At 42.0% G+C, this 13,110-nt stretch overlaps 1 protein-coding gene across 1 annotated transcript in view; it reads right to left on the bottom strand.

The window, feature by feature from the left end:
• Nucleotides 1–13,110, bottom strand: part of DNAH11 (dynein axonemal heavy chain 11) — a 329,965-nt gene that overhangs the window by 30,037 nt on the left and 286,818 nt on the right. Inside the window, 3 exon segments of the mRNA XM_021689842.2 lie at nucleotides 2,244–2,363; nucleotides 5,521–5,712; nucleotides 12,186–12,413. Of these exon segments, the coding sequence (XP_021545517.1) occupies nucleotides 2,244–2,363; nucleotides 5,521–5,712; nucleotides 12,186–12,413 (540 nt within the window).

Genomic DNA, 13,110 nt, shown 5'->3' with positions numbered 1-13,110 from the left:
TTCTCTAGTGCCCATGGAACATTCTCCAGAATCGATCACATCCTAGGCCACAAATCAGGTCTCAACCGGTACCAAAAGATTGGGATCATTCCCTGCCTATTTTCAGACCACAATGCTTTGAAACTAGAACTCAATCACAAGAGGAAAGTCGGAAAGAACTCAAATACATGGAGGCTAAAGAGCATCCTACTGCAGAATGAATGGGTCAGCCAGGAAATTAAAGAAGAATTAAAAAAATTCATGGAAACCAATGAAAATGAAAACACAACTATTCAAAATCTTTGGGATGCAGCAAAGGCAGTCCTAAGAGGCAAGTATATAGCAATACAAGCCTTTCTCAAGAAACAAGAAAGGTCTCAAGTACACAACCTAATCCTCCACCTAAAGGAGCTGGAGAAAGAACAGCAAATAAAGCCTAAACCCAGCAGGAGAAGAGAAATACTTTTAACTTTTTGAGAAAACTTCCTATGATTTTCCAGAGTGGCTGCACCAACTTGCATTCCCACCAACCATCAGGAGGGTTCCCCTTTCTCCCCATCCTCACCAACACCTGTTGTTTCTTGTAGCTGATTTTAGCCATTCTGACAGGTGTGAGGTGGTAGCTCATTGTAGTTTTGATTTGTGTTTCCCTGATGAGGAGTAATATTGAGCATCTTTTTATGTGTCTGTTGGCCATCGGTATGTCTTCTTCGGAAAAATGTCCATTCATGTCTTCTGCCCATTTTTCAATTGGATTATTTGTTTTTTGAGTGTTGAGTTTTATAAATTCTTTATATATTTGGGCTACTACTAACCCTTAATCAGATATGTCATTTGCAGATACCTTCTCCCATTTGATAGGCTGCCTTTTAGTTTTGTTGAATGTTTCCTTCCTGTGCAGGAATTTTTTATTTTGATATAGTCCCAATAGTTTATTTTTGCTTTTGTTTCTCTTGCCTCAGGATACCTACTAGAAAGAAGTTGCTCTGGCCTATGTCAAAGAAGTTACACGGCACACCTTTAAACATAGTTGGTATCTTGTTCAAGTGGGAAGAGACTGCATGGTATAGGGTGCCCTGTGTTTCCAGGAAATAGGCAATGGCCATGAACATGGAGGCCTTTAGAAAGATAGCATGAGGAAAGCATGGCCACCACTTTCGGCTACTTCAAGAGGAAAAACAGGGACTGAGCACTTTTGCCAGACACACAGCCCTGGTCACAAACGGAGCAGCTGTTTGGTCTTTGCAGACACAGGGTGGTTAAGATGAGAACAGGGAAAAGGAGCTTGGTCTCTCTCAACTCCAGTACAGGGGGTGCTCTGCCCCCTCCTCACAGACAGAAGAACTGGGCTCTCGCATCCCATTTTTCTTGAGCATATATTTAAGAGTTAGTGACCAAAACTGAGGATACTCCACGGCTTCTGTGACAGGGAAAAACCTAAGGATTTCACTTATTTTAGGACCCTCAAATTGAAATCAATACATCTGTCTTCTGGCTGGAGCTCTTCTTGCCCAAGGTAACTGATGGACCTGGGACACGACATGCCTCAGTTTCCATAAAACAGGTTAACGGCGTCAGTTCTGCGGACCTCCCAGGGTTATTCCTAAGATCCAGTCAGTCAATTTATGTGAGGGTCCTTGGCCTGGGCGTAGAACATGAGAACACACACAAAAATCACCTAGGAGGTCTTACTGAAACAGATTCGGATTTCATAGATAGGAAATGGGGCCCAAGACTGCATTTCTGGAGCACCTGGTTGGCTCAGTCGGTTAAGCATCCGACTCTTGGTTTCAGCTCAGGTCATGATCTCAGGGTCAAGAGACGGTGCTCCATACTGGGATCTGTGCTCAGCAGGGAGTCTGCTTCAAGATTCTCTCTCTGCCCCTCCCCGCACGTGCATGCCAGTGTGTGTGCGCACTCGTGCTCTCTCTCTCAGATAAATAATAAATCTTAAAAAAAAAAAAAAACCAGACTCAGCATTTCTAACAAACTTCCAAACTCTGTGACAGTGGGCAAGAATATATTCACAAAAGGCTAAGATTCCTCAATAATATTTAAGAAGTCTTTACATAGTAAAATTAGTTTAAAAAATTCTTACTTGGGGGCGCCTGGCTGGCTCAGCCAAAGGAGCATGTGACTCTTGATCTTGGGATTGTGAGTTCAAGCCCCATGTTGGGTGTAAGAGATTAAATAAAACTTAAAAAAAATTAAAAAAAATTCTTACTAGAATTTTCTCCTCTGTAAAATGAGTTATAGTGTCTTACCAGAGATGGATTCAGGAATTCTTCCAAATATGCCCGACACAGCTTGCGATCCCAGTCATCTGTGATGTGGCCCCCATACATGATCTCACCAAAGAGGTAACGGAGGTCTTCCCATGGGACCTGGGAGGGATATCATGCAAATGTTCATTTCCAGGCCTGGTGCATCTGCCTCACAGAGGCCAATTAGCAGTACACGCTTCTCTCCAAGCCCCTCTAACACCGTGTTCCCCCAAATCCCCATCAACAGGAACATTTAAAAGAGGTTCAGGAATTGTCTGGGCTTCTCCTATAGAGTTTCTTGACAGAATTACATTCAGGGTGTTTTAATACATTCGGTGAAAATTCACTAACACTGAACTTTTCATACAGATTTTAAAGCAATTATTCCTAGAACATGCCATGCAGGGAAACTTTATAAATTCAAAATCTCATCCAAAAATCCAGAAAAGGTATTAGTTCGTAGGGCCTTTGAGGTATGTCATGTTTTTATGATCTGACTGGCAGCAGGTTTTATGAGCTCATTTAGGCAAATAAAGGAAACCTTATATGTTCTGAATTTGGGTTGTATTTAGGATATCATCCCCCTGCAAAAATCCAGGCAAACCGATCCCCTTGCTGCAGACTGATTTGAGGGCTTGGTTTATGGCACGACTGGCCTGCTCCATGATTGTTCTAAGGGTTCCAACTAATGACTGTACCATGTGGTATTCAAGAAATAACAGTATCTCCTCTCTATTTGGCTTAGCAGGATTTGAAGCCTCTCTCTGCTACCCTTTAGCTTCCTCTGGGTTTGCAAAACATGCCAGTCTGTGATGAAGCCTTTCCAGACAGGAACCTTTAAACCCTCAGGGGCAGTAGATTGCCTCCCAACAGTTCAAGTAAAAACTTAATTATAGCCTTCGTTGGTTGCATGATGTGACAGAACAAGTAAAATTGCTTCAACTATTCCAATGCACTGGTTACAAGTTTATTTGAATTTGAATAAATGAACCTCAAAGAGGTCTTTCTTTTAAGCCCGTCTGAGGTGAGTGAGGAATACGAGAGGAGTGAGTGGACTGAAGGAGGCTCCCTGAACTACCACGTGGGCCCCTGCCGCGTCGCCCCCATGAAATGGATGGGCAACGGAGACCTCTCCACTTCATTTCTCTGAGTGCGTTTTTTTTTTTTTTTTTAAAGATTTTTTATTTATTTATTTGACAGAGAGAGACACAGCGAGAGCAGGAACACAAGCAGGGGGAGTGGGAGAGGGACAAGCAGGCTTCCTGCCGAGCAGGGAGCCCGATGTGGGACTCGATCCCAGGACCCTGGGATCATGACCTGAGCCGAAGGCAGACGCTTAACGACTGAGCCACCCAGGCGCCCTCTGAGTGCGTTCTTAATAGAATAGTACCTGCTGTATATTCTACCATCGGATATGCATCGCCCTCAACATTTTCATCAACTAGGGTTCTATTCTTTTCAATAACAGGCTCTTCTTCCCCCAAATCCTGATCCTTGCTTTTAACATACACCTTCCTGAAAAGGACATTTTGTACCACCAAACTCCGTGAACATAACCTAACTCCCAAATCCCAGTCACTGGCTTCGCCATACTGGTTTTTCCACGTGTGGTGAATGACTCGGGTGTAGACATCTGAGAGAGGAGAGAGCATTCAAAGCCAAGAGTTGTGTTGCTCCCGGAGTGCTGGTGGGGGGTGGGGTAAGCAGCACAACACCATTCACTTGGGCCACCTGGTTGCCACATCTCGGGATGTGAGAGGCAGGGACAAACAGAAGTCCGCTCCTCTCTTTCTCCCCGTCATTTCTAACTCGACTCTGACAGGATTCAGCTGAAATGGGATAATATTCCTTGCCTCAGCCTCAGGGGACAGTTACAAAGGACTTGTATAAAAGGATTAAGTGGTCCATTTCACTTTCTATCTAGAACTATTATAATAGTTTTACCTGCAACATTTTACATAAAATGTGTTAAGATCAACTCAAAATATTATGTATTACCAAGATCAAAATATGCTCAAATTTTGTATATTTAAAAAATGATAGCTATGCGGGCGCCTGGGTGGCTCAGTCGTTAAACGTCTGCCTTCGGCTCAGGTCATGATCCTGGAGTCCCAGGATCGAGTCCCGCATCAGGCCCCCTGCTCAGTAGGGAGTCTGCTTCTCCCTTTGCCCCTCCCCCTGCTCGTGCGCGCGCGCGCTCTCTCTCTCTCTCAAATAAATAAAAATTAAGAAAACAAATTTTTAAAAATTGATGGATATGCAATGTTGATCATCACATACTATATTAAAGCCACTTATTTTGGATACAACTTGCTCAAAATAGGTTCCTTAGGAGAACACACCCATGTTATACACTAAGTGTACATACTCTGATAGCAGTCACATCACCTTTGAAGCCTGAGAAGACTTATGTGGCAACAAAAATTGTAACAGTTTGGTTACCAAAAGAACATAAAGCAACTCTCTATACACAGAAACACAGATGAGTCATTTTAAAGGTCCTTTACAGAAAGTGTGGCCCAGAGCGTAATACCTGGTTTGGATAAATGTTATCTCAATTTTAACAGCTTTAACTGAATGGGAGAAGTTTCCTTTATGAGGACTAAGCCAGAAAATTCTTACAAATGGTTCTTCCTTTTTGAAATCCAATCACTGGGTTTCTAAGAGTTTACACAAATGTTCTTGATGAAGCATTCCCGTTCCCATCTGTAAAACACATTTTAGCTATGAAATAAAATCATTCATCTACCTTTAACTTCCAATCAAGGGGAACATTACTGAGAAAGTCACAACAAGGTGGCATCCTTAATACATAATAATGACATATGCAGGAAATGCACCATTATTTATACATGTGACGTGCTGTAAATTGCTTCCATCATAAGAACTAATTGTAGTGATTATTAATGCAGTGTTATGAACTGTCAGAATTGCTGTATGTAATTACATTTGTGCAAATGCTTCATTACCTGCCTAATGAATCTGGCATACATGCACATGTAAACCACTGTTTTTGTTAACATAATGAAGGACATTTTTTTTTTTTTGCACTAAGCTGCTATGTAGAACTGGTTTGACCTGTCTTATGAAGTTCGAGCATCCACTGCTGGAAAACCTTTGATCTGGTGTATTTTCACACTTGGCAGAAGATGCACATACGGTGTCAGCTATTTCAGTAATAGCTTCAAAAGAGAAATTATGGTCCATTTGATAGTGGCCAAAGACTGACAGATTCAGTACACTCTTTGGAAGAGGTTATCTGGCCACCGGCACTTACGTGAGGGTTTGCCTCTAAGTAGTTGTAGAGGACGTTGGCGCAAATGGTGAGGTCTCCAGGACTGAAGGGGTAGCTGCGGCTCCAGCCCCGGGGGCCAAACCTCAGTCTCCCGGCCACACAAGCATGGAAGTAGCACAGAGAAAAGAGGATGCTTTTAAACTCCTGCTCCCTGGAGCACGCCTCAAGTGTATCCTGGGAGAAAAGGAAAATATTTGATTATCCTTTTGCACCCTTTCCAAGCGCAAGGGTCTGCATGTTCAATGACCTTGTGTATAACTCCGAGGGAGATCTAGGACAGGGGTACCATGCAGTTTGAAGCACGGCTGCCTGGCCTATCAGCGCACAATAGAGGACTGACCTTCTGGCGCTTGCTGGTCTGTTAATTTAAGAGGAATGCTTTCACTTTGCTTCAGTTATTTTACCAAATGCATCTAAGTTCGCTAGAAAATAACAAAATTCATTCCGAGCCGTGGTGATACTGCTTGACATCATTTTCCCCTGCAAAATTCTCCTTGAGAAATCTAGCTGATCAAAGGACACCACCTTCGTTTCATCAGTGTAGCAGAATACTACTTAACCCCCAGCCCTTCATTTCCTCTGGTTTCAGAGTCATACAGATTACCTGGGCACATGGCCACCCACCAAAAAACCATTTCCCATCTCCCGTTGAAGCCAGATGTGTCATATGACCAAGTCCTTGCCAAAAGAATTTGAGCAGAAGTGATGTGTATAATTTTCATGTCGTTTACTTGAAAGGAAGTTGCTTGCCCTGGGTGTCACTCTTTTCCCTTCTCTGTGGGCTAGACAGGAAGATGACCAGACAACCACGGAAGCCACGAGTGAGTTCCAGGGGAGACACCTACCAGCTTGGGTGTGCAGCTGAGCTCATGAAAGCTGCCAGTTATATGTGAGAGACGTCATCTTGTTTGGATCACTCTAATTATGTAGTCTACCTGAGCTAATACAATCATCCTGACAAATGGTCTCCTTCCAATGAACTTAAAGTAGAATTCATTGCTGGGTGGAGAGAATGGCATATGGAAGGTGGGAAAACACACCCTGTAGACTAGATCTCTAACATTTTTTTGAAATTGCAGAGGGAAAATTAAATCCTGGCATGCTGGTATGGTTATGGCTCCCACTGCCATAAAATTAAAAAGTGAACAACAGCCATCCAGTCTCTGTCTTAAGTAGGTAGTACTTTATTCTCAGCTTCGGCAGTTCTGTGAGGCAAACAAGGACTACTTCAACTGATGTTGGCCAGTAGAGGAAGATAAGGCCAAACCTGTACCTTCTTGCCTTGTCCTTTAAAATGGCCAAATTATAGCCAGTCTACATTTAAAATGAATCTGACAACTTGGGCCATCTATAAAGTGTATTTAGCACCTTTCAGGTAGGAGTTCAGATCTGGTCTCCCAGGCAACTTCTAGTAAAAGTCTAAACCAAACCAAGACTAGACTTGTTCTCTTGTTCTAAGACTAGAAGAAGCTTTTCAGTTTCTTTCTGTCTCACTTTCATGAGAATCCAAGGTTATTACTAAATACAGTTCTAGAACTGGCCAGGCCATCCACAGTGCAGACCCAACTATCACTAAGTCATTCTTTTTTTTTTTTAATTTTATTTATTTATTTGACAGAGAGGCACAGCAAGAGAGGGAACACAAGCAGGGGGAGTGGGAGAGGGAGAAGCAAGCTTCCCGCCAAGCAGGGAGCCCGACACAGGGCTCGATCCCAGGACCCTGAGATCATGACCTGAGCTGAAGGCAGATGCCTAACGACTGAGCCACCCAGGCGCCCCTCACTAGGTCATTCTAAAGCATTAGGCCATTTCTAGGTAATTTATGGGGCTTGAAGATACACAATCATTAAACATAACATTTCCACAAACATGAAATAAAAGACAAGTTTGTGAAAGAATAGAAACCATATAATTGGAATTAATCTTGAAGAATATAAAAAATGTATTAGTTTTAAATGTAAGAAATTTCTAGGAGATGAAATAGAAATATCAAACTTTTACTTAGGAATTATGATCTAACAAGTCACCTAACACCTCCCTGAATAACATATAGTCCACAGAAAACCAAGGTACTACAATAACCAGGACATTAATTCCATAAATAATTCATATAATGGATTTAGTTTTATCCTCAACGCTTAAAAAAAAACCCAAAAACTTACAATTTGGGCACCTGGGTGGCTCAGTTGGTTAAGCATCCAACTCTTGATTTCAGCCCAGGTCATAATCTCAGGGTTGTGAGATCAAGCCCTGCTTTGGGCTCCATGCTGGGCGTGTGAGCCTGCTTACGCTGGGAACCTGCTTAAGATTCGCTCTCTCCCCGCCCCCGCCCCGTCCCGCCCCTACCCCACCCCCCCTCAAAAAAATTACAACTTAACGCCCATTTCTTTATGCTCTGATAATATAAATGCCACTGGAAAAAATATGAATCAAGTTTTTCTAATTAGGAAAAAGTATGAGTCTACCTAACATTCTACACTTCAGGTCAGTTGTATTTTTACAAACCAAAAGATGAGCAAATTACTATCAGAAAATACACAAACAGCACTGTGAACAGAGAACAGGCATCCACACTCAGGCAGATGAGAGTTTTACATGAGCAACTACCAGTTATTTGTTTCTGCGGCAAATCTTAGAGAAAAAGAAATCTAGGGGTGCCTGGGGGGCTCAGTCGGTTAAGCGTCCAGCTTTTGATTTTGGGTAGGGTCATGATCTCAGGGTCTTGGAATTGGGCCCTCTGCACTGAGCATGGGGCCAGCTTGGGATCCTCTCTCTCCCTCTGCCCTTTCCCTGCCTCCCCTAGCATGTGCTGTCTCAAAAAAAAAAAAAAAAGAAAAGAAAAAAGAAGAAAAAAGAAATCTATATCTTATTTCAAAAATGTGGTTATTATCTGGGTATGAAAGGAGCCTAAACAGTACTCCCTTATGACATCTTCTTTCTTTCTTTGGTTTTTATTTTTTTTTAAATTTTTTAAATTTAAATTCAATCAATTAATATATAATGGATTGGCTTCAGAGGTACAGCTCTGTGACTCATCAGTCTTTTTTTTTTTTTAAAGATTTTATTTATTTGACAGAGAGACACAGCGAGAAAGGGAACACAAGCAGGGGGAGTGGGAGAGGGAGAAGCAGGCTCTCCTCTGAGCAGGGAGCCCGATGCGGGGCTCGATCCCGGGACCCTGGGATCATGACCTGAGCCTAAGGCAGACGCTTAACGACTGAGCCACCCAGGTGCCCCTCTTTTTTTTAAATTAACATATAATGTATTATTTGTTTCAGGGGTGAAGGTCTGTGACTCATCAGTCTTTTTTATTAGCATATAATGTATTATTTGTTTCAGGGGTGAAGGTCTGTGACTCATCAGTCTTTTTTTTTATTAGCATATAATGTATTATTTGTTTCAGGGGTGCAGGTCTGTGACTCATCAGTCTTACACAACACACATCTTCAAGAGGCAGGTGCTACTGAGCTGAAACACACAGGGAGACAGGACCCTATAAGAAATGCTTCTTTACATCTTGATCACTTAATGATTGCATTTACATAAATAAAGGACTAATATTAAACTTGTTCATTATGAACATACATATCAAAGTTCAAAGGTAAATTCTGACTTGGGGGTAAGATTAAAAATACAAATTTAATTGATTTGAACAGTAAAACATGCAAAACAAAAACACCGCACAGGAACAGTTATTTGTCCAGATCCCTTGAGTGCTTTTCTCATCTGAGGAGGGCGCCCAGACAACAGAAGTGATGACTTGGACTTGTTCCCCTAACCCAAAGGAGTACGCTAGGTAGACGGCATCCATTACCCTTTGTCTGTGTCGCAAGCCTCAGCTACATAAGACCGTGGCAGCAACACAGAGCACCCAGGATGATACCAGCAGCCGTGGCAAAGTGGGAAGCCTGTGATACAGATCACTAACTGCCTGTCTGAAAATATCCTGTTGCTGACTTTTAGCTGGGCATACGGCTGCCCAAGATAAATTGGCTCTTCCTAGCCTCTCGTGCAGGTAGGTAACACAATGTGACTACGTATAACCAGTGAGAGGCAAGGAGAAGTATTATGTATTCACTTGTAGGAAGCACCTTAAAAAAAAAAAAAAGTGCCCATGGTCATCTTCTTTGTTTCTTCTTTCATCTTACTGTCAGGAACATGGATATGGGGGCTGCCACCTGGGACCCTGGCAAGCCCATTCCAGAAACAGCAAACTGTGAAAGAACTAGATTGATGACAACTTCATGTGACAGTGAGCTCTGAATGACCTACCTCCAGAATTCTCAGGTGGCAGATATAGTTCTTTAACTTTTTTTAAGCTACAGTTGTTTCCTACTTCTTTCACAGGTAGCCAAGCATAATTCTAACTGGGAACATACTCACAGATGACCAGGGAGTACAGGTTAATACCCTTGAATCACATCATCTGAATAAAACCCACATTTTATTTTCTAACATAATGACAAGTCAACATTCATAAGACTATTCTAAAATTTTTAGATTTTCTTTAGAGTTTTTGTTGGGTAGGTTTGGGCTGTAAGAGGTTTGATAGGAAGTTTATTAAATAAGTAACTTTGATTATCTTTGCTTTTGCTACTTCTGATCAAATTTAGTCTTAATATTTCAGAGGATCCTTTCTACTAGATAAATATTTCCCCTTTAGGTACTTAAGAGTCTTTCCAATAGTTGTCATCTTCAGTTAATCTAAGTGGCTTTCTAGGTAATAGTCAAAAGAACGGATACTTTCATAAATAAACTAGAACAGGGGAAGGGATTCATGTATAGGTTTTGGGGGATCTGTTCATCCCTATCATGATATGCGACAAATTTCTCAATGTGCATTTCCCTGGGGAGAGTATCCATGGTTTTATCAGATTATCAGAGAGGTCCTTCCCCCCCCCCCAAAAAAGCGGACAGACAATTGGGCTGAGGCATATTTGATCATGATATGCTCACTTTTCACAAATACAGATAATTGTCCTATGGGTTGGATAAATCCTATTTAAATGTATTAAATTCCTGTTTTGTATTTACTTTGGGAAAGAGGTTGAGAATGTCCTAAGTGGTCAGAAATTATCAACCGAGGAATAAAAAAAAAAAAATACTAGCCTGCCGTGGTTCACAAAAGAAAACATACTGCAACTATGTAATACTGTCAACAAGATTCCTCAGTGCCTTCTTTATACAGTGGACCATGTTTATATAGGCTATAAATTAATTACTTAATTAGGTAATTAACTGTATTCTTCAAAACTGTAATCTTAGGTGGCCAATTATTATAATTCCTTCATAATGTTGGCTTGACTATTGGCCCAGAAGATACTAGTGAAGAATGATATGTCTAACAGGAGTCTTTTTTTTTTTTTAAGATTTTATTTATTTATTCATAAGAGACAGAGAGAGAGAGGCAGAGGGAGAAGCAGGCTCCCTGCTGAGCAGGGAGCCCGATGTGGGACTTGATCCCAGGACTCCGGCTCCGGGATCATGACCTGAGCCGAAGGCAGATGCCCAACCATCTGAGCCACCCAGGCGCCCTAACAGGAGTCTTAATATACCAAACCATGTGCATTTCCTCTTTAGGGTTCATTCTACTTCTCCTAATAAGAATACTATTTCCTGGGGTGCCTGGGTGACTCAGTCGGTGAAATGTACTACTGTCGATTTCGGCTGGGGTCATGATCTCAGGGATGTGAGGTGGAGCCTTGCATGGGGCTCTGTGCCAGGCATGGAGCCTGCTTAAGATTCTCTCTCCCTCTCCCCCTCCCCTCAACCCCTCGTTTGCACTCTCTTTCTCTAAAACAGACAAACAAAATACTGTTTCCCAAGGGTGTCTAAGAAATCAGAGGGAATGGCAACTCAGAAAAACAACAACAAAGGAAATTTGTTTGAAACACTTGATTATGATACAGATGTGATAATATGCATAAGGAGAGTAGTGATAATAGGAGTGTTTATGTTTGTATTAATTTATTTATTTTGGAAGGAAATCAAAGTATAAATAAGATGGCAACATGGATATACGGGGAGAAGACGATTTAAGTTTACTAACATCAAAAGCAGATCTAAAACACTGAATATTATACTGGAACTCTCCCCAGGTCATTACTGTTGTTGCTGTCCTCAGTACCAGCAACCAGAATAACAGTGGCTTCTTCTCTTCCCGTGCTAAGAGATATCGGTCTGCCACGTTTGTCTTCAATAGCAGGTTCTTCAGAAAGGAATGTAATTTATTCTCCTTAAACATGTAGCTGCAGTATTTTTTTAAAGATTTTATTTATTTAAGAGAGAGAGCACATGTGCGAGTCTGAATGAGGGGGAGGGAAGGGGAGAGAGAGAATCTTAAGCAGACTCCACGCCCAGCGCAGAGCCTGACTTGGGGCTCCACCTCACATCCCTGAGATCATGACCTGAGCCTAAACCAAGAGTCGGATGCTTAACCAGCTGAACATGCGGCTGTAGTTTTAAGGCAAAACATAGATTTTCTAGTCGCTGGAATAGGGAACGGCAGGGGGATACTTTCAAGAGATTAAATCAGACACTCCGATTTCACTTCATCCCTCTGCACGAGATGCATGAGTAGCTAATGGCCCCATGGTTTTGTGAGAAGACCCTGACTTTGCCCTCAGACCAGGCTTCTGTTTTCTTACCTGATCAAAGTTGTAGAGGGCGGCATGCAGATTGGCCAGCATTCCTGTGGGGGGTTCATTAGTAATTTTAATGGAATTTTCCAGGAGTCCTTGAGGGATGATGTGTTCTTGTGGTGTAGCTGCAGATTCGGCACTCATGAAAACCCGGTAATCTCTGTGGCCTCCTTGGCTGAATCTTTCGAGGAGTTTCTCCAAGGTTCCTAGCCACTTGGCTACCAAATGGACATTCTGAAAAAACAGTAGGGCTTATAATTCTAGTGAAACTGAAGTAGATTACTTAAATTATGGGATCACAATATTTTCCTATATATCAATGTGTAGAAAACTCAGAGAACCAGGATTTAATTTTTCCTGTATCATCATGTTAGGGAACAAAACAAAGCACCAAAACACGACTGTACGGTGAACACGTGTAGGGTTCCAAATCACCACAGCTTACCTTTGCAAACCCAAATCTCCTTCAACACACCTAGCCACTTCCAACACCCATCAGTCACCTCTGACATGGAGTTCCTGACACTCTGCTTTGCTACAGTTCAAACTCAATTATGGAGACTTACCTGGTTAGTTTATTCAAGGATAAAAACTAAAAGCCAGAAATGTACCTCATCACCCATTTCACTGTTTCTGATACCAACCTCCTCTACTCAACGCCTACTCATTAGTATGTGAACTCCAAAGGATGTGAGGGGCAAACGGCTAGCCGAAAAAGAAATCACTCTTTGTTAAGATGCTCTGCGGATCCCTGATAGGTTAATTTCCTTAAACCTAGAACTTTCAAAAATTATGAAAGAAACAAATGTCACCACCATCACTTCTTGATTTTCAGTTTTATGATTCACAATCCTCCAACCCTCCAATCCTAAACACCCGTGGAATACATGGTAGTTGGCGTGGTGAGAACAGTGTGAAGGCCCTGCCCTCA

Source organism: Neomonachus schauinslandi, chromosome 12 (genome assembly GCF_002201575.2).
Source record: "Neomonachus schauinslandi chromosome 12, ASM220157v2, whole genome shotgun sequence".
NCBI classification, from domain to species: Eukaryota; Metazoa; Chordata; class Mammalia; order Carnivora; family Phocidae; genus Neomonachus; species Neomonachus schauinslandi.
The sequence above is the reverse complement of the archived record's forward strand: the minus strand, read 5'-3'. Positions and strand labels throughout refer to the sequence as shown.